This window comes from Sarcophilus harrisii, chromosome 6, assembly GCF_902635505.1.
Source record: "Sarcophilus harrisii chromosome 6, mSarHar1.11, whole genome shotgun sequence".
NCBI classification, from domain to species: domain Eukaryota; kingdom Metazoa; phylum Chordata; class Mammalia; order Dasyuromorphia; family Dasyuridae; genus Sarcophilus; species Sarcophilus harrisii.
Genome location: NC_045431.1, coordinates 207,842,882 through 207,868,821, shown reverse-complemented (window position 1 = coordinate 207,868,821; position 25,940 = coordinate 207,842,882). Strand labels below are relative to the sequence as shown.

Sequence of the window (25,940 nt, the reverse complement as noted above, 5' to 3'; positions counted from 1 at the left end):
CTCTCCTTCATCTCTTATTTTCTCACATTTCATGAATTTCTTGTTTTTGTAGAAACCTAACCCTTCCCAGAAGACACTGCATCAGTAGCCACCTTCTTCAACATCACTTATTTTTTCTCATGTTCCCTGACACAGGAAAGCAAGAAGAATTGGTCTACACCTTGGTTTTCGCTGTTCCTTCCAGACTCTCAGCCACCATCACTCAGCAACTGTTTCTCTTGGAGATTTATTATATCCCTTTTTGTCATCTGTTCTAGATCCTTGTTGCTGTCATGTGCTATCCCCTAAATCGTTCTCCCCCTTTTCTCAAAGTTCAATACCTGACTCAGTCTTTCCAAACTAATCTTTACCTTTTTACTTGAAAACACACAACAGATATTTCCTTAAATGTTAGATTTTCAGATCATCAACTTCCTTGGTCCCCATGCCCTACAATTTCCCAATGGTTCAGCATTCAGAGGAACAGTCACATCTTGCATCATATCATATATAATGGTGTCACCTATAATTTGACTTAGAAAAATTGGTCCTTAATCAATTTCCTGTCCTTCAATATCTCCTCCCCTCTTCTTCTCTCACTCCTAAGCTTGTTCTTCATCCATACTATGACCTCCAGAATATAGATTCTCCTCTGTTCTTCCTGTCCATATTTCCTGCCCACTCTTACTTTCTTCTTCCTGGTCTTGATCTTACCTGACCAGTTCAACTGTATATTATCCCACACTTCTTGATTTCCTTGGACCCTTGTCATGTCTGTTCACATTGTCCCAATATAAGTTCTTTTATCCACTTCTTGTTAATTCTAATTGTGTTGAGGTACCCTGTTTTGTTAGAGAACTCATTTATGGTTTATTCAGTTTCTCTAATATAAGGGAGCATGGTGATCACTGGGCTCCCCTCTGCAGCAATTTGATTTGCAAATCTTTGACTGATCTACTCCTCTCAGTGGCTGTTCCATACTTCTATCCAAACCTTAAATGCTTTTTTTTTTTTTTACCCATCATTCTCTCTCCTGATTCATGTCTGAAACATATTTCCTGCTCAGCTTCATGTCTCAGAATTTTTGACTTCCTTTAAGGATCACTCTAAATCCCATTTCCTCCAGGAAGCCTTCTCTTATTCCTCTTTCATCATAGTTGGTAATGCTCCCTCCCCTCCTCAATTTTCCTTAATCAATCTAATTCGTATAAATGGTATTTCCTTGAGAAGTCATTGCCTGGTTTTTGCCTTTCTATCTTGAGTGCATCACTCTGGGCCTTGCACAAAGTAGATACATAATAAATATTAGTCCAACTTATTAAACTGAATATAATATCTATATAGGATGGCCACTCAACAGAGATATTGTAGAGAGGGTCTGCATATCAATTGGAGATCCCTTTCAGCTCAAAGGTTCTAAGTTCTATGAAACAAAGGCCCTTTTCTCTAGATGTTATGGATTATTGACAAAGTATAATAACCCAAGGTAAAATTATAAATAAGTTATTTATTAGGCAACTGTTAGGCAACCTTCTTCTCTTGTAGTAAACTTTTTTTGCGACCTAGAATCCTCACACTGTACATAGGCTGACCTCTTTCCCAACATGGATCCCTAATTCAACCCTGATCTTCCCAGAAAAGTCACTTTAGTAGGAACCTTCACTGCTGGAAGCCAAAGAAGGGACAAAAAGTCAGTCTTTCAGGTACTAAGGCAAACCCAGTGCGAGAAATATTTCTGAGCAGGAGGGCCCTTAAAACAAATATACCATCTCTGACAGCGCCACAACAAAATATGCAAAGAACTGCCATGGGATTTTTGGATTACTCAAGGACTGAGTTTCTTCTTCCAAATTGCTAACATTTTCTCATTAAATGTTTAACTTGCTACTGGTGCTGCTGCCTTGGGGACATTTTCTATGAATGCTTAATGCTACTGGGCACCAGAACAGACCATATGGCAAGCAGGGCTCTCACCAATGTCATTATAATATTTCTCTGTATTTAAATCTTTTTGATTCGTAAACAGCAACAATATGGCTTCAGGCCAAAACAGTCAGATCCCTTGACTGCAAAAGCTGAAAAATAAAAGTCACTTAGGTCTGTGCAGAAGTGTTAGAATTTACCCTTTTTCAGACAGAGGGTCAGTTAACCTATTACATAATATAATTACATCAGAATCACAAAAATGCCTTTAATCTCAATCTCTCTCTCTCTCTCTCTCTCTCACACACACACACACACACACACACACACACACACACACAGATTTTTAAAAGACAATATGGCTTCCCCTTGATGTCAGGTGATAGCTATTAAGAAATCTAGTAACTGTCCTGTTTTTGATACTTCAACATTTTTCACATGTCCCTTTCTCTCTATTGTTATGTCTCTTTCCCATCCCTCATCTCCTCCCTAGCAGTCCCATTCTTCTCTTCTCTCCTCTGAACTACAGCAATAACTCCTTAATTGGTCCTTTGGCCTCCAGTCTTTTTCTTCTCCAATCCATAACAAACACAGGCTACCTTAATGATACAGCTAAATTCTAAAGGGCAGGTTTGACCAGGTCACTGCTCTGCTTCAAAGGTTCAGTGACTCCCCCTGTGCCTTTAGGATAAAATATACATAGCCATGTTTGACCTTTATGTTTTTTTTTCAATCTGGCTCCAGCCTATCTTTCCAAGATGATTTCATATTATTGCACCTCAAACAATCCAGGTTCCAACCACATTGTCTCACTTGCTATTCCATATATAGGATGTTCCATCTCCTCGCCAAACATTTTTCCTTCCTCACCATCTTGAAATTTATATTTTAGTCAACACCTTGTTCAAGAGGCTTTGACTGCCCCCACCTTCCCAACACTAGGTAGAAAGTTTGGATGTATCCTTTACTCACTTAACTGGGAACATATTGTCAGTACAGGGGTTCTTAGCTAATAATGTTTTGATGAATGTATATTAGTATAATTGGGTTCCTTTGAAATCTTATCATTTAGAAACATTACTCTCAGAAGAGATACATAGGCTACACTAGACTAGCAAAAGGATCTGTAAAACAAACAAAAAAACTTAAGAATCTGTAATGTAGAATGTAAGCTCCTCGAGGGCAGGGACTGTGTTCTCAATTTTATCTTTGTATTCTCAGCACCTAGGACAGTGCAAGATACAACAAAAACACCTAATAAATGCATATTGATTGACCAATATGTCTTATTTTCTACTTATAAGTTTTCATGACCTTCAGGGCATTTTTTAAGCAGGCTTCCAAAGTTTCATGTTGACAGGACAGGGTAGGGAGGAGATTCAAGCCCCTGAATGCAATTAGCATGCAAGCACAAGCTAGAAGAAACATTTACTCCAGTGTGGTTAGAATCATTAGCTGAATGAAATAATTGGGTATATTCTAGTCAATGAAGCAATAAAATGTTTCTGGCTTGATACATGGTAAGTTGTAATCTTCAACTTCCCAACTCCTTCATCAGGTCTAGAACATCACCACATACCTAGGAGATTACTATTGCATCTTTGGCCTTTTGGTCAAGACCTAGGATTGTGTCTTCCTCTCTGAGCCTTTATCCTGCCAGTATAAGAAAACTGCCTTGAAAATATAACCAGTATATTCCATTCCAAATTCCTCTGATAGAGAAAGAAAGTCCAGCACAGTGAGGAAGGTCCTTTTATAGCAAATGTTGATAGAGTTTGGAGTTTCTATGTATGATTAGTGAATTGGATGCTGGACTCTGAAGTCATGAAGATGGGTTCAAAACCAACTTTAAACATTTGCTAACTATGTTATCATGGGCAAATCACTTAACACTTCTGTTTGCCTCAGTTTCTCAATGGGGATAATAATAATAGCCCCAATCTCCCAGGGTTATTTTGAGGCTATTTTGAGATAATATTTGTAAAGTATTTTGCACATAGTACAAAGTGCTAGTATACTTAATACACAGTAGATACAATATAAATGTAAGGTTTTAGCTTTTAGCTATACCAGTCCTAATCATTAGTAATGAAAGTCTGAATTAAGGAAAAAGCACCCACATCTACTTTAAACATCCATTTGGTATCCCGCAAATAACTTCACAAATGACCTTTTTAAAATACTGAATAAAATATCAAAAGAAATTTAATGTACCTTGGGTAATTTTAAAATACTATTTTTGGACCACGCCTGTGTGTCAAATCAGAATGCTAATTAAATCCAATAAAAGCCTACAGATGTGTGCCAATATCAATAACTAAGTTTTTAGTTTGAGTTTCTAATTTCCCTGAAGTTTCTGTTTCTAATTACTACCTATAACATATCAAACAGAGTCAATATAGTTTATGTATTTTATCAAAGTACAACACATGATTTGTTAAAATTTATCTGTTTACCACAGTGATAGAGGTTAGGTTGGTAAATGGATTATAGTTTCTAGGAAAAGAAGAAAAGACAGACTAATTCTTCCCATATTGGAATCAAACCACATTCAATAGGAGGAAGCCCCACTTGGTCTTAATGAACTAATATCTCCCACTGGATGAAATAAAATCCATCTGTACCCACAGATCCCAAGAGATTTAAATGTTACATGTCCACAGAGCACCAACTCTCAAGACCTTTCTGTCCATACTTCTGTTTTGACTCTGTGTGAACGATTAACGTTTATAATAGTCTAGACGTTGCTTGTAGCAGAGTTAGCAAGCGCTTTTAATCAATGTCATTTTGACATCTAAGATATTCCACAGTTGTGCCTGCTTAAGGCAGCTTGATTCCAGATTGGATAAGTAAAAATTATCTGATGATAAGGTAATGAAGTTGGGTCTTTATGAGCCAGATCTTGCTTGTTTAGACAAGTTTCAGTCGTGAATATGGTTCACTCAGCAATACGTGACAACAATGGATTAAAAGGATAGCGCATGAACTCCACGGCCAGATCTACGAGCTAGTCATTTCAATGACTTATAAAGTATGAAAATTAAGCACACTGCTGAAACATTTATTTAAAAAATCCAAGCAAAATGTCAACTTCTTAGTCCCTCAACTTACAGCATACAAAACTTGAAAAATTACCACTCTCAAAAGATATACAATCCTTTGCAAAAGGGGAAAAAAAGATATACAATCAAATTTCTTGCACTTAAAAGTAACAAATCCCTCTCAGCAATTTCACATCCACCTTTCCATAGCCTTCTTTGTCGCAGAGGCTCCCATATATGGATTTCCAGACTCTTGCCTACTTGCTATATGCAAATGATCTACAAACTATTCATTGGTTGTTAGGGAAATTAAAAATAAAGGGCAGCAGTTCCTTGTGATTGAACTCTTTAAATCATCTATTAAGAAAAACATCTGGAAATATCTAACATTCTGTCTGTGAACTGAGAATATCATGAAATGGTCTTTTTTTAAATATCCAGGAGGTATTGGATGTTTGCTATACTTTTCAAAGCTGGGAGCAACAGAGGAAGACCTCTCTCACAGTTTCTTCTGCAGAATTGGGGAAATGATTCCTAATTGAATAGTAGAATTTAGTGGGCACTAAATAAAGGCTTGTGGAACTACTGGGCTACTGGTCATTATATGACCAAACCAAATAGGCTACCCTATGGCCTATTCCCTAGAATGTGTCACATCTGTCAAGCAGGAGAATGTGAAAAGACTGCAGCTGCATCTAAGATTTGTAACATCTATCTTCTTTATCTTTAGTAAGATTATGGAAGAATCTCTAGAGCAGAGGTCCTTAACCTAGGGTCCATACCCTTTCCTTTGTGGAAGTGTGGATATATTTCCAAGATTTTATGAACTTGGATAAGAGGAAAAATGTATTTTTATTTCCACTAGTCTCTAACTAATGTTTGATATTTCCTTAATTCATTTCAAAAAAGGTTATTTTGAGAAGGGATCCACAGGCTTCTCCAGGTAGTGCAGGAGGGTACATAATACAAAAGAAGGTAAGAACCTTTGATCTATAGTATGCAAGACAATTGTGTCAACTATGGGATAAAGGAGATGGGAAAAAGGAGATTCTTCATCTAATTTTCCTTTGTTTGATGGTAAATTAGGGGCTAAGGTTCAACATGGATCAGAATGTAGTGTTGTTTCAGACAAGAGTTAGGAAGGCAGGGTCCAGTGCTGAACACTGTACTCCAAGAAGGCCTAGGAGTCTTGGAGTCAGCATTGTGGAATCTCTTATAAGACCTCCATAAGGGGTTCTTTAAGTCCAAACCTTATCCTAATCTTCCAAGGTTTCTCCCAGTTCTGCAGTAATCGTCCTTCCTTTGTACATTCCCACCTTTTAATCTGGGGAAATAAACACTAACTTTAGAATGACTCGGCACTGGGAAGAATAAGGCCACTGGACTAGTGAGGTGATCTCCAAATCTATGTCTCAGGGAGCTCGGTTTTAAGTTACTTCTGTTGCTGATTCCTCTGACAAGATTCCTAGTTCTAGATTCTGGGCTCTTGCCTCGTCCACACTTTCACCTTATGTTCCGGTAGCCTCAGGCCTTGGGCCATATGTCTAAAGCCATCTCTTCCTCTCTGGCTCATACCCCAGCTTCCCTGTCACAAAGGCTCTGCTTTGTTCTCAGCAGCTCTCTAAAAAGACTGGAGCCCTGACCTGCGTCCCTACTTCTTGTTGCCAAATCTTTCTGACACTGACCACTTGAACAATTAGTCACCAGGTGAGCACCACTGGCTTACTGGACGCTATTGTAACTGTGACTCTCTCTGCCCATCTATCAGAGCCTCCCTGGCATATGGTAGTGCTTGATCACTGCTTAGGGATTGACTGATTAATTGATGCCCTATTTTCCTAACAGCCTAAATATTTCCCGAGCCCTTCCCAACTCATCTCTTCCAGAAGGGCAGTCTATTCAATTTTAGAGTTTGAAATTTGGCCCACATATATGGCCCACAGACTCTGAGACTCTTAAGACTAGTGTTGCCAAAATTGATCACCAGTTAAGGAAAAGAGATGGATAGTGTCTAGGAAGTTCACAAATGAAAAACAACACAAAACAAAATTCAGATTAGATTAGACTCAATGCCCAACAAAGCACTGTCTTCAGTGACAAATAGTACTAATAACTGCACTCACAGATTGATTGTTATTATTACATGTACTCAAGAAACAAAGCATTCATTGCCTACCTTCTTCAAAGCCGTCTCGGAAGGAGCCTGAGCGGCTCATGGTCCTACTCTTCTCATCCAAGGACATGGAGCTATTCCGGAAGCGGGTGTCAGTATATGGATCATAAGGTCCATCTGCATTGGAGAGGCTATGGGTCCTCAACATGGTTGGGTTGGACAAGCTCATCTGGGTGGCTGTGGTGGGACTCGCTAAAGTAAAAGAAGCATAAATGCCAAATAGAAAATCCACATCTCCAGTCACTACTTATTTGTCGACAAGAGGTAGACTGTTTGCTAATCAGTAACTACCTATTTATTTCTAGCCAGTTTTTTCACCCTACAATTCTCCTTTGCTTCCTAAAAGGTAACTTAGATGAGGAAAAAAAAAGAAAAGAAAGGAAGGAAGGTCAGTCTCAGAGCAAGGTTCTGGGCCTCTGCTTTCTAATTAACAAGTTTGGACAAGCCAGGGTCTCCATCCAGGTATGTGCTAATGAATTACCATTTCAGTCAGTTCTCTTTAAAGCCTAAAGCCTAAAATAATTAAATCCAGATTTAGATTGGCCAGGAGCTATTGTGTCAATGAAACCCCTTCACTCAAGAGAAAAGAGCTTACAAAGGCAACAATAATCACAGATCCCACTGTCTTACATGGGGAAAGTATTCAGAATGGTTTTGAAGAACTGGACTTGGCCCAATTCTATTAGCTTTCACCCACCTTTATGGAGAAACGCAAAATAGTCCCATATTCCAGGAAATTCATTTTTCAGAAGGTGTACTCTAATTAAAAAGTGCTGAGTTCTATTTAATTCTAATCCATGCCATATTTAACCATTTAAAAATACATCCTTTGCATTACTTTTTAAACACTGTAAAATGAATTTCTGAAAAGGTATAGTCCTTCTATTATCTAACCAAATTTTATCACTCTGGGTCCCATAACAATAGTACTTCCTCCATAAAACTTTCCTCAATTGTACTCTCTATCTCTTGTAACCACTATTAAGGCTTACAATCTCTTCTATGTATTTTAACATTTATCACATTCCGTGCAGCACTTGACTGAATGTAACCTGGCAGGATTTCCTACTTGTTGCATGTGTTTTCTAAGAGGTCTGACCTTCTGTAGAGACTGTCCCAACACTTTCTGAGTCCTTCCCTGCATTTAGCCAATGGCAGACTTTGAATGGGTGATCTGTCCACACTTACTGAAATGAATTCTCAATTTTCAATTTCATATGAGAAGGCAGATTCACCAAATATTAGGATGGGTGCCCATTCTAATAAGCAATTGAAAGCAGTTGAGAACCTTCAAATGCCATTACACTGCTCAAAGACCCTCCATGGTTCTACATTATTGATAGAAAAGTAGTGCCTGCCACACAGATGGCATTTAATAAATGTCCAAGGTACTCAGAAGTATTTGTTGGGGACACTGTGCTTCTGTCCATCTTGATGATTCTACAAATATTTTTCAGTTCAAGAAAATTTAAATTTGGAATAGCAGAACTGCTGCTTGCTCAGTGATGGAAAGTATTCACTTCAGCAACTAACAAACTCCAGAAACAAAACTCACCCTATCAGGAGCTAGCCAAATGATTGAAGAATAACCATGTTAAGTGAGTGACGATACGGCCCTTTCCAATTATAAGACAGTCTCTTTGTTCACTAACACTCATTGTCATGGCTAAGCATCACATGAAAACTCACCAAGCTGGGAGAAATTAAACCTGGTCCCAGAGGGGGAGGTCACACTGGAGCCTGAGGAAAAGGGGGAATTGGTCGCTGTGTCCTGCAGGCCACCTGCTGAGTGGGACCGCAACCACTCTTTTGCATCTTCTTGAGTGCGAAGTTGGGAAGTGGGGGTGTACCTGAAAAGGCAAAAAAGATCCTAGGGTCAGTCATTAAAATCTCAGAGGAAATTAACTCCGTGGAACTGGAACTGAGTAGATGGACAATTTTAAAAAAGAAAACAAAATATCCAAAGATAATCACACAAAGTTAATGGAAGGAAAATTCTCAATATTCTAGCTTTTGTTACTCAGTCACCTTGATGAATTTCCCTTCTGATTATAAATTATGTCTGAATTGAGATGAATTGCTACAGATTAATTCATGGGAAGATCCATTAATAGGCTATTGGGAAATTTTGGTTATTTATTTGTGAACAAAACAAGGATAGGGATTGGACCCATTATTTTACTGGTATTAGAAACCTTCTGGTGACAGAACTCCCTCTTATCAGTGATCACTGGTACCTTTTCGACAGTCTATAATCTTAGAGAATTTCCTAGAGCACCAAAAGAATAAATGACTTCCCAAGCATCACACAGCCAGTATATGTCAGAGGTAGGTCCTGAATCCTGATCTTAAGGACTTGGAAGCTGGCACTTTATCCACTATACCACATTGGTTCTCTTTAACAAAATAGTCTTAGGTAATTTTGACCTGACCCAAATACAAACGTACCATTGGGATTGAGTCTGGGAAACAAAGATGTAATCTTGAAAGGTAAAATCAGATCACTTATACAATTTGGACAATAACACCTGATTAGCAACATATTAGTTTATATATAAAACATGAGTTGTAAAGCAGGATGGGGAACTCGGGAAGATCCAAAGGTACAGATTTTGGGGATTCAATGCAGTCTAGTGGCAATTACAGCAGAGAACCTTAGTGGGAGACGAAATCTTAGAAGGTTTTCTAGAACTTACAGCCCTCCATTTACTTTGTAGTTTATTTCAGCAATTTTTAATGCTTACATAGCTCCAGTACTTCAGGAGTTCAGGTATGTTCCACTATATGAATTTTACTACATCTAAATAGGAATCTATAAAATACATACGGGGGGAAGCATACTCATTTACATCAGAAAAGGCTTTGCCCTCATTTTCCTTCATGTAGCCAGGGTTCTTGGTATGAATTTTTTATAAGATTTGATTTACTCATATCTTTGCAGGGTCACACCTGCATATAAAAGTACCCAAAGCGATGACAACATTTGTTTAATTTTAGCACAGAGAGTGCTTTAGCTTAAAACCAATTAGAAGCAGGGGTGCAAATTTGTTACAGAGAAATTTTCCCCCAAAAAATTTACAGATAGAATATTGCAATATGCTACTACTGTTTAGAGAGGCTAACTCCCTCCAGGGCTGCAAACAACATATCAAAGTCAAACTCAAATTAACTTTGGTTGCTGTTTAAATATCCAAACTGTGGCTGACAACTACTCTGAACAGAGTAAGGTATAATAAATGCTCAGATTGGAAGAAAGGTTTTAAGGGCTCACATGAAAAGTACTGTAGGTTGAGGTCTCTCAGATGTCTAGAATGATCATTGAGGATTATTGGAGAGAAGGCTAGACTGAGAATTAGAAAGACTTGGGTTTGACATCCAGACTCCAGATATTTCTTAGCTGTGGGACCCTGGGGAAATCATGTAAGGTCTCTGAGTCACAAATTCCTCAGAACTGAACAAAGGATAATAATAAAATTTACCCCACACAGAGTCTCATTGAGGATCAGATGAAGCAATGGACATAAAACACTTTGCAAACCTTTAAAGCATTATGGAAAGATGGGCTTTGTGAGATTGTTGGATTTCCCCTCCCCCCAGCACATTCTAATTGCCCGGAATCTGCTCTATTTTAAGCCCCTGTTGGAACAAGTATTGCTACCTACCTTACTTTACAGGTCAATATGTTTCAGACTTAAAAATTATAGGTTATTAAATATAAATACACATGACAGCAATGAAACATTCCATTCCAAGGCCCATATATGACCAAGCAGTTCATACCCAGTGGTGGGTGAACCACCTGCTACAAAGAACAAGGCATTTAGAAAGCAGGAAAAATGGTAGCAGCCGCCGTGAGATGGGGATCCTGGAAGGAGGGCAAGTCAAAACCTCTCAAGTGGGTGAAGTGACCCCCATAGCGTAAGCAGGATTGACTTATAGCATTTCATTTAGCCAGGGCTTGCTTTGCTAATGAGCCAAAACCACCCACTTGGTTTGAACAGAAAGGAAAATCCTTTCTGGTGAGTGTTTTCCCAGTTTTCCCCCAGGACACAGATACACATGCTTTTGGCATGTTAAAAGCTGATCTCAATTTTCAATCAGCATATCTTAGATTCAGAAAACTATTCCTTATTGGCGACATTTTTATTTGGCCAAAAAAGAAAAGGAAGGAAGGAAAGAAGGAAGGAAGAGAGAGAGAGAGAAAGAGAAAGGAAGAAAAAAGAGAGAAGGAAGAAGGAAGAAAGAAGGAGGAAGGAAGAGAGGGGAAGAAGGGAGGGGAGAAAGAAGGGAAAGAAGGAAGAAAGGAAAGAAGGAAGGAAGGAAGAGAGGAAGAAAGAAAAAGAGAAAGAGAATAAAAGAAAGAAAGAAGGAAGGAAGGAATGAAGAAGGAAGAAAGAAGGAGGAAGGAAGAGAGGGAAAGAAGGAGGGAAGGAAGGAAGAAAGGAAAGAAGAAAGAAAGGAAGAAAGAGAGGGAAGGAAGGAAGGAAGAAAAAAGAAAGAAAGAAAAGAAAGAAAACAAGAAACCACAGATAGGATCATAAATTAAGAGTGAGAAATGTCCTTGGCATCATATGGTCCAATTTCCTCTTTTCACAAAGGAGAAAATCAGCATTTAGAGGTTGAGTGATTTGCCCATGAAAGTACCCCAATGGGATTAGACAGACATTCTCTAAATCTAAATCCAGGGATCAACCCCATCCAGTTTTGTTTGTTTGTTTTGCTTTGCTTTGTTTTTGTTTTTTGCCCTGTCTTACCTTGTCCTAGCAAATAAATGAAAATGCTATAAATCGTCCCTTTATTCTTGGAAAATGGTTTCCGTGAGCAGTGCTTTGATGGCAAATTTGTCTGAGCTGATTAACCTGGCCACGAAAGCAGCAGGCCACAGCTCCCCACTCTTGCCCAGTGCCGGTTGTTCAGTATTTGGTCTGCAAAAGCCATGGCCCCTGCTCAAGCAAACAAGCCACTGGATAGGGAGGTGAAGACGGGAGGATCAGGGGAACCTGGCCCAAACAGTCCAGCTGTTGAAGCAAATGACCCTCTCCTGCCCCACCCTGCTGCCAGCCACAAATAAGACACACACAGCCAAGTGCCCAAGCCACCACAAAAGCCAAGTACGCTAGGAGGAAACACCAATACCTGAGTCCTTTTTTAGGCAAAGTGTTCCTATCAAGGTGCGGGTCACTGTAGGAGAGTTAAAAGAAAAAAAAAAAAAAAACTTCAGAGAAACACAAGGAGGGGAGTATTAAAAGAGCAGGAGGAAGAGAATGGTATCCACACCCACATCACATATTTTAGAGGAAAAAGTAACCGTCTTTTATCTAAGCAAGCATGCAACTAATATGTACGTACAAAAATACATACATATATACATACAGGAGATGACCTGCTCCCTGCCCGTTTAGTTATCCATGCATTAGACACCATGCCATCACCCAGGGCCCAAAGCCAGCACTCCACTCCACATAAAACCAAGGATGTCCTTGGGAGATCTGCAAACCAATGTATTTAGTCTGAGCCACCATGACCAAAGTTAACTGGAGAGTAGGGATGCCAGATTCTCCCTTCTAGCCAGCCCACCCAAGCTTTGGCCTGATCCCTAAATGTTTTGGGGGATGGTGAAGATGGGGAGAGGCTGGAGGTGTGTGAGATGAAATGGGGAAAGGAGCTACGCTATAGAGTCTTGAGAGGTCAAACGCTCGTAGGAGTGAGTCTGCATATTTGGAATTCAGTCGCAGTTAAGTGAATTCCATCCGTCTCGATCTGGGTAGCCCTTGTTGCAGTATCTAGGAACTGAGAGCCAGGCCTCTGTGGGGCATGCTGGAACTTGCTAGCTGATAAAGCCAAGGTATTATTGCTATTTTCAAAAGGTAAGCACTTAAAGCACTGGTTTATAAATGTAGCAAATTGGGGTGAAGGTAATGGAAGTGTTGATTTAAAAAAAAAACATTTCTACTTTTTCTATTAAAATCCACCGCTACCCACATCAAGTATAGTCTACCACTGAAACTGGACCAGAAGAAGCTACATGCAAAACTCAGCTGATTATCCATTTTCATTTTTCCTACTCTTAGATTCATTAAAAAAAAAATTAAATGGACACATGGAACAAAGCCATCTCCAAGACAGGACAAGCCAAATGAGAATGACCCATTTCCTCGCATCAGGAGAAATTGTTGGACTGCATTTGGAGGGGGAGAGGTCTGCCAGGTGATGTAGGTGGAGTGGCCTGGGTTTGGGAATAGGGAGAGACAGCATGCCACAGGAAGGCTGAAATGCAAGTGAGAGTTTCTCCTGGGCTGTTCAAGAAGAGCAGGGTTCTTGAACTCGAAGCCTGCGACATTCCCTGCGGTTCCCAAAAAGCAAAGGGGCAGAGACCCTCACTGGCATGTCTGAATAGCACAAACTATACCAAGTTCACAAACACGAGTGAGGGGGCCTCCACCCAGAAGCCTCTCCTCAACAAACATCTGACTTCAGATACATGAATGGAAAAACCTGGAGTCCCTGGTAGTCACCTGCCTGAAAGGAACATCATTTACCTGTCCTGTTTCCTGGGTAAAGTATTTCTGCAGAACTTAGGGCTAGCAGCAGGGGAAGAGAGAGGGCTAGAAGAATAAGTCCAATCAGACAGAAAACAAGAGAAGGTATATTAGCGTCAAGAATGCTGAAGAAAGGGAAGTTGTTAAACACAGTAATCAGAACATTTTAGTTTTCCAAAAGCTACTGTTAGTTTTTTCCTCCCACTTCGAGAAATGCAACATGACTCGACAACAAAATGAAATACAATGTCCGACTGAAGCTCTGGATTTCTAAGTTTCAGATTCTTAGTGTTGACAGCCCTTCTGCTTCTGGTAGGGCCTCTGCCATCTGCTTGCTACTGTAACAACCCAGCTACCCTGGGGAACTACCTAAAGTTTCCCAGAAGCCTATTAAGGAGAACAACTGTTCTCTTTAATACATAAACTACTTTGAGGCAGAATTACGAGAGGGAGGGAAGGGGAAAAAAAACGTTGATCCAAGGAGGGGGGGTGGGGGGAAGAACAAAATGACTTAGAAGAATTTCAAAGGGTGAATACCATTTCAAAGGGAAGGAATTAAACCAAAATCTTCTAGCAGCTGTGAGCACTGAGGATGGCCAAAGTCGAATAGGCAGCAGAAAGCATAGTTTCTATTTAGCGTCATATCAAACTGGTATGAAATCAGTTTGAGTTCTAACATTATTCATAATCCATAAAGGTATCACTAGATCAGAAAAGAAAAGAGATCCAAATTTGTCTTTTAAAGGTTAACTCACTTCTGGGGACTCTTGCTATAACCTTCCTACTTTTTTTAGGGTGCTGTTACTCTAACTTATGATGATAAATGGAACAGAATGGAAACACTAACCTTTCTGACAGTGTGGTCTTAACACTGTTGGTTCTTATAAAGGGAGTGAGGGAGTCATCCTTGGAAGAGATCAAGCCAGTGGAAGAATTGTGACTCAGTCCCCCTCCGCTGCTGAGGGAGATGTCAATGGATTCACAGCTGGTGTGAAGGCTGCTAATGGACTGGTATCCAAGGCCGTCCTTGCTCACTGCCGAAGAGCTGCTAGCATTGGTGCCCCAGGTGAGACTATTAGAAGGAGCAGAGTGGGCTGAGCTGGGGCTAGAGGCTAACGGAGACTGGTTCATGTCGGCATTCTTACTGTACAGTGGGCTGCTGCCCCCGCTGCTCAGAATGCCACTGCCAGAGGGGGACTCTAAGTTGCCTTGCTGGGTCATAGTAGCATGAGGATTAGAGATGACCACTGAATTTTTCATACTTTCAGCTGTGGTGATGGACACTTGTTTAGCAGGCTTTCCACCAAAGAGTCTGTGAAGAGATAAAGCATTGTGGGGGTTGAGTGCTCAGTGCCCAGCTTTCTAAGAGAGTGGTGGGGAAAAGGAGAGAGCAAGAATCTGCAAAATGGGCGATGCCTCCTAGTTTACCAAAAAGGATAACTTTGCATTTGGGGCTATTTCCCAGATTTATCGTCCAAGTCCTATGAAAATCACTTAACTCTAGCTCTAAGCTAAAGGAGGTGGAGAATAGGGGTGTGAGAAAGATAGTGCCTGATTCAATATTCTTCATTATTGGGCCCCCATTCTATTTCTTTTTCAATAATTCAATGAAAATGCAGTAGAGCATTTTGTAGATGTTGGGGAGATAAAGATCCAGAAGATTCTACTGTTGCCCTCATGGGAGTTTATGATTTAGTCAGAGGAATAAAACCAACACAAATTAATTAGATGAACTGAAAAAAATTCATCATGCTCATTTTATTTTTCTAGGTTGTTGGATGAAGTTTGTTTTTCTCAGTTTTCACGCACAGTACCCGGAACTGCAGGCACTTGTACCTGAAAGCCTTTTTCAGGGACAAATGGATAATGGAAATATTTTCATTTATGATATCTGATGCTTCTCCAGAATGCTCATCTGACATTAATTAATACTGGATAGTCTGAGCCTCAAAACAACAACTGTGGGAGCATTAAGTAGACAAAAGCCCTTACTAAGTCACAAAGGTACCATTTTGCTTCATTCTCCTACGGATCACTTGCCCAACCTTATCCAATGATCACATCATGTACTGTTAGGCTTGGAGGATGGTGGATGGAATGAGAAAAAAAACAAAACAACATGGTCCCTTTATAACAGGTCAACAGCATTCATTGCCTTTGGCCAGAAAGGAAAACATACATACAAATGCAAGAAATACATTTCACCTATAGAAAAGTGTGTGTGTGTGTGTATGTGTGTGTGTGTGTGTGTTGGGGGGAGGAATCAAACCTAAACTTGTAGGAGCTAAGCATTTAAAAATCTTCCAAGGAAAGCAATGATTAAGCTCTAAGAATGCCAGATCATTGTTTCCCCCTGAAATCAGCTACAGGATTTTAAAGTGAGTTTGATCTCTATAGCCAATGCAATCCCACTAATTCCATTTATAATAAAATTGTACTTTATTATCTTCTTAGCTATGAGATAACTGGTATCTGATGAGAAATGCTTTCAGTACACAGGATCTTTTGACACCCAGAGAATGAAGGGCCTGATTAATTATGAGAAAGGAAAATAACAATATGAAATATTAAATTTGCCAAGAGTTAGTTGCAAGGTGCTCAGTGTAGTATCTAAGAAGGCACATGCATTTTTTAAGTCTGTGATTATAGGAGCCTATGGGTCTAGGAAAATGCCTTTGTAGTTACTAAAAGAAATTTCAACACAAAGTGAATATTACATATAATATTTTAAGTGTGAAGCAATAAAATGTTTCATTTACCAGGCAGTATGTTGGAAAAACAAAGGGTACAAACTTTAACTCCCTGCTCAAAAAATAGTTCTTGAAGTTTTAATAGTCAAGTCTAGGCAAGTAAGAGTAAGTGTTGAATTGCTTCATTATACCTTTCATGGAAATTGGTATTTAGGAAGCCCTTTCAAATGTTCCTATTCATCAAAACTAAATTTTAATCCCTATTTGCCATGGTGGGGTCTCACCTTCCCAGGACACCCTTTTGCCTATCTCCCTTTACTATAGTCACATGATGATGGATGGCATGAAGGAATACGAAGACAAGCCAGTGCTAGAAGGGAAACAAACATCTTACAAAGACCAGACAGAAATAAAGGAATCATGCCATCTCTCTCCCTAGAGAAATTTTGCTCAAGTTGGCAAATGGGGATGCAAATTGGCTTTGGAAGACATAAAGGAAATAATTTTCCTTTCCCAGAATCCCTTATAATCAAACAATACATTTGCCTTTTCTCCTCATCTTTTTAAAAAACAACACAGTACAAGGCAGAGAAAGTAGAGAGGGATCGACTCAATTGGATTGATATTTCAATTAGAATTTTGAATGAGCCACAACTTCTATTACGTACAATAGCATTTTTTAATGTGACCATTTTATGGGGCCCAAGAAAACTCTGCTATGAATCCTCAAAGGAAGGAAGATTTTTCTTAACCTAATAACCAATCTTTAAGTATTCACAAGGAGGTATTTAGGAATGGAAAGTCTCCTCTTCTGCCTATTTGAAAATACCTGTTTTTTAAAATCAGTAGTCCAGGCACTAAAATAGTCTAAGGATAACTGTTTTCTTTGTTTACAATAAAAATGTCCCAAGGGTTTATCCTGTTTAAAAATGAGAAATAGAGGTAGATGAAAACAGCTGTCCTTTTACTAACAAGATGCAATGCATTCTGCCCAAGACAATCATTTCCATTCCCAGTTAGCATTATTTAAACTGAGAGTCAATATACAACCTACCTTCGTAGCGTGGGAGATGCTACATCTGGGTACTTGGCTCCTTGCGGATGGGTGGCTGGAGCCACACTGGATGCTGGCTGGGATGCTGGGTTCACTTTAACCGAGTTACAGGAAGCTACACTCTCATTGTCAGAGGAGATTCCCTTTTCTTTATCTGTCTGATTGATGAGTCCTGGCAGAGAGCTCCCCAAAGCTGTCTTGGAAGGCTCCCTCAGTTTGGGCACAGGGAGACCTGCTGATTTGCTGCTCACATTGGAATCTATGCTACTGGTGCTGGACCTATTACCAGCCCCATTCCGGCTACTGGACTTACTGGGACGAGGCAGACTCCTATACTGCAGATTTGTCCTTGTGCTTAGAGCTAGGTAGCCATCATCCTGGTTCTGGGCCCCATCCATGCTTGTCTTTCGACTGGTGGACCTCCCCACCAGCCCAGAGGACTTTGGAATCTTGCCCAGGGTGGCTGATCTACTTGTGATGGTGGCTCCACTAGCTGTAATCATGGTCAACCCAATGGTGGAACCACTCTGTTTCTTAAACCCAAAGGCGTTGGTGTTGGCGGTAGCTGTCCTGGCGCTATTAGCAAGAGGCTTTTTGGATTCATCGCCACTGCTGCGACCTGCATCTGATGGAGAGCGTTTCACCTGTGTAGTTTTAGGGGAAAGCCTTCCTTTCTCTGATACCTTTGCATCATCTGTTTTTCCTAAGAGAGAAATCAATAGGTAAGAATCCAAAGTCAAGACAGAGAAATACAATCAATATACAAAACAATTTCTTGTGAAGAGGTATTTCCATGGGAAGATAATTCCCTTTGTGAGGCAAAAGAAACAGCATACCTAATAGTATTTTATTTCTCCAAACACATGCAAAGATTATTTTGAACATTCAGCTTTGCAGAGCCTTGTATTCCAAATTTTTTCTCCATCTCTTCCTCCCTGCCCCGCTTCCCCAAGGCAGCAAGAAATCCAACATAGGTTAAACACGTGCAATTCAAAAGAAACAGCTTTCAAAGGAAATAATCTTTTCTGTTGCTGTTGTGTTATATCTATTAGCAATATCTGTTTTTCATAAACATTTAAAACACCTCTGGTAAAGAAAAGTCACCCAAGCATTTAATTTGAAATCTGGAAACCAAATCTTTCTCCTCATTAGGATCCTAGAGCTGGAAAGAATCTTTGAAGTCATTTCATCACCCTTTCCATTTTACAGATGAGGATACTGTAACCCAGAAAAGTTAAATAATTTGCCCAAAATCATGCAGTAATTTAGTGGCAGAGTCTGGATTTGAATCCAGGTCATGGCCAGTTAAAATGTTGCTCAGACATTTCTACAGGGCGTACCTCTTTCAACAAACTGGCCTTGTTTTATTGACCATTTTCCAAAGCATTCACAATAAAAATCTCACAGCCATAATGAATTTGAGACATTGGAATAGACTTTTCTGGGTATACAGTTTAACTAATTTAACAATTAAATATATTAACCATTTAATAGGCTAAAACAAATAGGTTATTCCATTTAGATTGAGGTGAAGAATGTGTATGTACATGTAGATATATATGCACATGTACACACACATACTCATTCCTTCATAGATATATTTTTGAAAGATTACAGAACAGGAGGCAGCTAGATAATGCAGTGGATAGATCACTGGTCTTGCAATCAGGAGGACTTGAGTTCAAATCTGGCCTCAGACACTTAATGCTTCCCAGCTGTGTGACCCTGGGTAAGTCACTTAACCCAAATTGCCTCACAAAAAACAAATAAAAAAGACTATTGGATGATATACTGCAAAAAACTCTCCAAACAAAGAAATGCAAATCCATGAGGACCTAGAAAGAAGTTGTTACAAGAGTTCCCAGTCCTCTGTTTAGGACAGTTTCCTCCTTTTCCTCACCTGTCCCTGGGGTCTTCAGTGTGCCTGTCGGGGCAGAAGTCTTGGTCCTTGGCATGGTGATGCCGACCTGGGCTGACATGCCCCGCCGCCATGATCCTGTCTGGGAAATAACCGTGTTTTTTCGCCCTGAGGTGCTCTTGTCGGATTCATCGGACACATCGGAGGGATTCCGCCGCCACTTGGACCCTGGCTCCATCTTTATACCGCTGTCAGAACCCCCGTCCGATTTCTTGATATCATCACCAGACCAAAGAGAATTCCGTTCCACTTGCGAATGCTTCTCAGTATCAGTCTGAAGAAAAAAAAGTAGCCAGGTTAGTTCCTTCCCAGACCCCAGCTTGGAAGTGCAATTCATGAAAATATTACTGTTTTGAAGCAGCAAAAGGAAGGAAAAAAAGAGATAGATAACTGTTTCTTGGACATGATAAAAAGAAAGTTTTGATTTTGTATTTTGAATTCCTTACTCAAAATTCCCTGCCTTCTTTGGATTCAAGAAAGATGAATGATGATACCTAAAGAGATTAAGAGAGGAAGAAAATAAGGGGAAGGTATAAAGAAAAAGAGAAAGGGAAGGTGGCCAAAAAGATCCAGAAATTAAAAAAAAAAAAAAAAGATAAAAGAGCCCAAGCAATTCACCAAAGATGTGCAACGCATTCAGTAATCAAACCATTTGCCTCTCCGTGCTGCCATGCTCCAACTCCATATGCCCCCAGTATCTCTGTGTATTCAAACATACTCAGCCAGCTTCCTTTTGTTCTCTGGATTCTCTATCACTTGATTGGCAGCTACATTTCTAGATACAGCACAGTGCTGCAGCCTTCCTCGTGGAGTGAGACATGCTGAGGGGCTGCTAGTTTCCCCGAACATGCCAGAGAGACAGGAGCTGAAAGGAATGAATCCTAAAATAATACTTCCTCCAAATGTTAAAAGGCAGAGGGGAATGATCAAAGCAGATGGGTGGAGAGTTCAAACTGAAGCTTCATTTATATGCTGTTAACTTATTATTTTTCACTGAATTTTTTATGTCATCCATAATTGAATAGATTCTTTTTTCTCCTCAATGAGCCATCCCCTTAGAACAAAAATTAAAGATAGAAAAAAAAATCAGCCGAACCAAATAACATATTGATCTCTTCCAGCAGAATATGCAATATTCCCCCTGTGTAGTTCCCCACTTCTGCAATGAAGAGACCATAAGATCTTAGAGTAAAAAATAGAAGGGGTCTTTGAGGTGATCTAACCCAAGTTCCTTGGTTAAGTGAAGACCTAGTTAGTTTAAGTGATTTGCCCGGGGTCATGAGATAGTAAGCTGCAGGGCCAGGATCTGAATCCAGATTCTCTGATTCCAGATTCCAGATTGATTTCCTGAGTGAAAATAGTATATGTATAGGATTCTTTAAATTCTACAAAGTGCTTTCCTTTAGCAACCAATCACACACACACATACAAGTATTATTAAATCCATTTCACAGATGAATGAACTGAGACTTAGGGAAGTCAATGTTCAAACTGAGGATTCCAACTCAGGTCTCAAAGTACAGTGCTCTTATATTTCACCACGATATCCCCAAACACTTACAGGGACTACATAAATCTCAGCTTTCAGCAACAGGGGTAAGGGCTGAGGACTCTGGTATTTCCCCTCTATCACATTGGATCATTTCTGGGATGGCTACACTATGCCCCCAACTCAAGGCTTTATAATACTTCCAAAAGGACCATGGAGTTTGGGGGAAGATTTCTTCAAAAAGAAATTTTTACCTTAAAAATTGACAACCTAAGATTATTGTGCCTATATGACCTTGAGAATGCTTCAGGATGCATTTGTCTCCTGGGTAATATGCTAGCCCTGCTAAAAAGCATTCACTTCCTGTGAGTCAATTGAGGCTCAGCTGTGGCCATGGCTATTCTCCCTCTCCTAAATCTCTGTCCATTCACATCTGCATGGCTCATTTGGCACTTTGGAGAAATTACCTTGTTCTATTAATTATTTGTCACTGTATCTATGTCCTGCTGCTCCATCTATTTCACCAGGGACTGAACCTTATTTTGGGATTGGGGGATCCTCTACAGTATCATAGGGTCTTGAATATAGTAATGTAGCTCAATTAATGTTTACTGATTAATTTTATTCTCCTAACATGCCCTGAAGAAGACACTTAGAATGCACTGGAGGCTAGTCTGGTAGGGAGAAAATAGGAAATCTGATCCCCCTTACTTAGAGCAAAAGCAAGGAAAGAAGAACAGCGAAGAAACCAGAGTCACAGGATTTCCCCATTTCAAGGATGATGCAAGGTGAGCCCACTAACCCAGTTCTCATTTGGTCTAATGGAAACAGCCATAGAAAGAGGGATATTTTCAAGTTTTCACTTCTGGATGACTGACTTCTGAAGTCTTCATCAGGATGAATTTGACATCCTTGCATATTAGTCTAATTGTATTAATTTGTTAATTGTGTTAATTGGTTGTTCAGTTGTTTCAGTCATGTCCTAATCTTCCTGGCTCCAATTGAGGTTTTCTTGGCAATGACACTGGAGAGTTCACCATTTCCTCCTCCAACTCATTTTAGGGATGAGAAAACTAAGGCAATAAGGGGAAAGTGACTTGTCCACACTCAAATAGCTAACAGTGTTTGAGGCCAGATTTGAACTCACGAAAACGAGTCTGAATCCAGTTCTAGCACTGGATCAACTGGACCACATATCTGTCCCTGGTTGTGTTTTTTTTTTTTTTTTTTTTTGCAAATAATTTTGAAAGTGAATGAACTTCAGTTCCACTCCATTTTCTTTTGTCACATCTCTGACAACAATAATCATGTATATAAAATACCTGTTACATAATATAACTATCTTACATATATTGATATTAAATTTCTATAATGCTCTGTACATACATTATATCATTCATTCCTTACAATAGAGCTGTAGTCCAAACATAATTCTTTCCATTTTTAACAGATGAAGAAACTAAAACTTAGAGAGTTTGAGAGACATGCCCATAATCATATAGTGTCAGAGGGAGGATTTGAATCCAGGTCTTCACATATAGTACTTTTCCCACTACACCACTGAAGATCTTTAATGTTACAGAATTCATCTCAGGTGGAGTTCATTCCACTTTTGTGCCCATAGATTTAATTGTTAGGACACTTTCTCTGGCGATGAGTTGTTTCCTATAAATCATCCTTTCTGACCCCTTCCTTTACATCTGAGAAAATGACATCCCAAAAGGAGAAATTACTCACCCAATGTCTCCTAGGTATTGCACTGGAATTTAAAATCCAATTTCCCAATGATAAACCTGATGTTCTTTTCATTAGACTATACTACCTCTAAAACTCCTACCTGAAGGCCTTAGAGTTTTGCCTTTAGGGGCCCCACTGACCACAAGTCTATTTCCTTTTTCACAAAATAATAGCTCACATTTATATAGTGCTATTTATAACGCTAAGCATTACTTTATAATGCTTTATAAATATTATAAGGGCTTTATAAGTATTATTTCATCTTCATGACAAACCTGTGTGCTATTATTATAATATCCATTTTATAGATGAGGAAAGTAAGATTACGGGGACTTGCCTAAAGTCGTACAGTTAGTAAGTACCTGAAGTTGGATTCAAACTCAGATCTCCTTGACAGCAGGTCATAGTGTTGCATTCACCCCAAACTGCTTTCAGGAATCCTGGAAAAACCCCAGATTCTAGACCCGACTCCTTTATTGAGGGTCTTTTGGCAAGGGCTTTCATTTTTCACTGCTCAGTTTTCTCATTTGTAAAATGGGGATGCCTTCCATCACTCTTCTGATATTTAAATCAGACCAGTATTCTGAAATATATGGAACTCAATGAATGCAGATGGGTCATTTTCACGACTCAGAAATATTACTCTAGTTCACAGGTCATCCTTTAATTTTTCCTACTAAATGATTTGAGCTTAATTTTACAGTAATCCAATTTTCCCTTTATACTGATGGAGTCGCTGGGCTGAAGCCCTTGTGAGGTACCTTCTCCATATCACTTGTTCCCATAGCCAGCCATCTGAAGATAAACTCTCCCAGCATGCACAGCTATGAAGAATGTGCTGAGTACTATTTCCCACACAAGCCACACCAGTGAGATACCACAAGTCATTCCAGTGAATTTGGTCTTTATTATGGGAATAAATCTGAAGAAACATGGGACAGCAATGAAAAGGGAGGGGGAGGGGTTGCATTTGGAGACATAGAATCTGGGTTCAAATCCTGTTTCTACCTCCTAGCTCAGTTGTGACCCTAGATCAAAGCTTCTTTAAACCATGGGTTGTGACGCCATGAAGGATCATGTAACTGAAAGTGGGGGTGGCAAAATAATGATTTATTATTTGTAAAGGTTTGATTTTATATTAATTTTATATGCCTATAGTCCTGGAGTCATGAGAAAATTTCTTGGGAGAAAAGGAGTCACACATGGAAAAAGTTAAAAAAAAAAAACCCTTTCTTAGACAAAGTATTTTGTCTCTTTGGTTTCACATTCGTAAAATGATGGAATTGAAGAAGATGATTCTGAGGTCCCTTATAGCTCTAAGTTTTTGAGTTAGTGATCTGGATCTTAAGTTCCTGTTAATACAAGCAAATTTCTGCAATCAATTGCACAGAAAAATAAAACTTAAGAATGTATTCTCTCTTTCTCTCTGTCTCTCTCTCTGTCTCTGTCTCTGTCTCTGTCTCTGTATCTGTCCCTATCTCTTTCTCTCCTCCTTCCCCCCTTCTTTCTCTCCATACATATGAGTATGTCTTTTATCAAATTGTTTTACCATCTCAGGAAGGGGAGATGAAGAAAATTTCAAATCAAAATTTAAAAACCAAATGTTAAAAAAATTTTTTACATACAATTAGAAAAAATATTATGCAAAAGAGATGCATTGGCTTGCTTACAGAGCATGAGGAAACTGACAATCTTTATGTAATTATGGTGGGGGAGTTAGGATTATTTATCTACTTTTTATAAACCCTGAACTTCTGCCACCAACCCCCTTTGACAAAAACCCTTGTAACATATGTAGGGACAAACTGTCGAAATAAGGTTTTAATCAGCTCTCTGTTAATCATCTAAATGGGGGAAGAAGGCATTCTGAGCGATGTGGTCAGCAGCTGGGGAGCTCCTTCGTTTTTCCAACATCCCAACCCTTAGGATTCTGAATACAAACAAAACCATAACTCATTCATTTAGCAATATTTACAGGATAGATGCCTGCTATGTATTAGATATTACAGGACATACAAAAATAAAAGAGACAGAGGTTGGGCCTGGACCTCTGATGTCACAAATATAGGAAACTCCCTCTACCAATGCATGCTGGGACTTGTTAACATGCTGTAGTATTATAGAGTTGCCTGAGGCTCAGATGTTGGGACTTTTTCCCCAGAGCCACACAGGTGATGTAGTTAGAGATAGAAACAAACTTATTGTCTTCCTAGGTCCACTGCCAAGTCTCTATCCACTATGTCATGCTGTCTCTAACAAACAAAGGAAGGAAAATAACCACCATAATGATCCACCCAGAAAAAGAGATAGTTAATATTTGTGTCATTACAAAGATATTACTATGGCAGCCTTTGGAGCAGTGTGAAGAATGGAAAGGATCTTGAATTTGGAATCAAGGGACCTTAACTGAAATCATATCCTGGCACTTGCTATTAGTATGATCTTGGAGAGATCATGTAACAATCCTATACCTCAGTTTCCCTCATTTGCTAAATTCTAGAATCCCAGATTTGGAGGTGAGGGACCTCAGAGTTTACCTAGTCTAATACCCTCATGTGACAGATGAGGAATTCAAGCCCAGAGAGTTTAAGTGACTTGTTCAGCTGATTTGATGAAGAATTTAAATCCATGGATTTAAATCTAATTCCAAGGACACTGATCTATCTATAGGTCACGTTGCCTCTAGAAAATGTTATTCAGTTGTTTCAATTGTGTTCTTTACTCTGTGACAACATTTGGGGTTTTCTTGGCACATCTATTGGTATGGTTGGCCATTTTTTTCCTCCAACTCATTTTAGAGATGAGAAAACTGGGGCAAACCCATTTAAGTGATTTGCTCAGGATCACACTGTTAGTAAGTGTTTAAAGTCACTTTTCAAATCAGGTCTTCCTCACTAGGTGGTTCTAAAGGTTCTTTCTAGGTATGATCCACATACACACATTCACACACACACACACACACACACACACACACACACACACACACACAAACTCATACCTCCAGTCATCTGCTCTGTATCCAGCCCTAATCTACCCCATGTTAATACTGATCATTTAATATTAGGGTGAAGCTAGGTCAGTGTTACAGATAATCTAGAAAGCAGTTAATCCCCTCATCAATAATTATCTTCAAGCTACCATGTCACAATTATTACCATTCTCCTCTCCCCCAGAATGATTAAAGAAGCTGTACTGTGCTTCATGTGCTGCAAGAAATATACACCCCATATTTTGGGGAAAGTGTCTTTCTATGTTTTCTTCTTCCTTCCTATATTTTCCCCCTATGTTGTCCTCTTCCTTTTATATTTCCCTTTGTAAAAAGGAAAATTTCCAAATCCATATCCTGTTCTTCACCAATTTTCACTCCTCTGTGTTTATACCTTTCCATCCTTTGACA

General features: G+C 39.4%; 1 protein-coding gene across 11 annotated transcripts in view; it reads right to left on the bottom strand.

Annotated features, from left to right (window-relative positions):
• The window catches only part of NAV2 (neuron navigator 2), a 438,256-nt gene that overhangs the window by 60,098 nt on the left and 352,218 nt on the right, over positions 1–25,940 (bottom strand). For 5 of the 11 annotated variants that reach the window (XM_031943258.1, XM_031943259.1, XM_031943261.1 and 2 more), the window contains 7 exons: positions 19,300–19,591; positions 17,400–18,102; positions 14,503–14,967; positions 13,656–13,721; positions 12,253–12,297; positions 8,806–8,966; positions 7,120–7,308 (listed from right to left, as the gene is read on the bottom strand). In XM_031943258.1, the coding sequence (XP_031799118.1) occupies positions 7,120–7,308; positions 8,806–8,966; positions 12,253–12,297; positions 13,656–13,721; positions 14,503–14,967; positions 17,400–18,102; positions 19,300–19,591 (1,921 nt within the window). The remainder of the gene's footprint in view (positions 1–7,119; positions 7,309–8,805; positions 8,967–12,252; positions 12,298–13,655; positions 13,722–14,502; positions 14,968–17,399; positions 18,103–19,299; positions 19,592–25,940) is intronic. The other 6 variants (XM_031943260.1, XM_031943262.1, XM_031943264.1 and 3 more) reach the window with 4 other exon arrangements.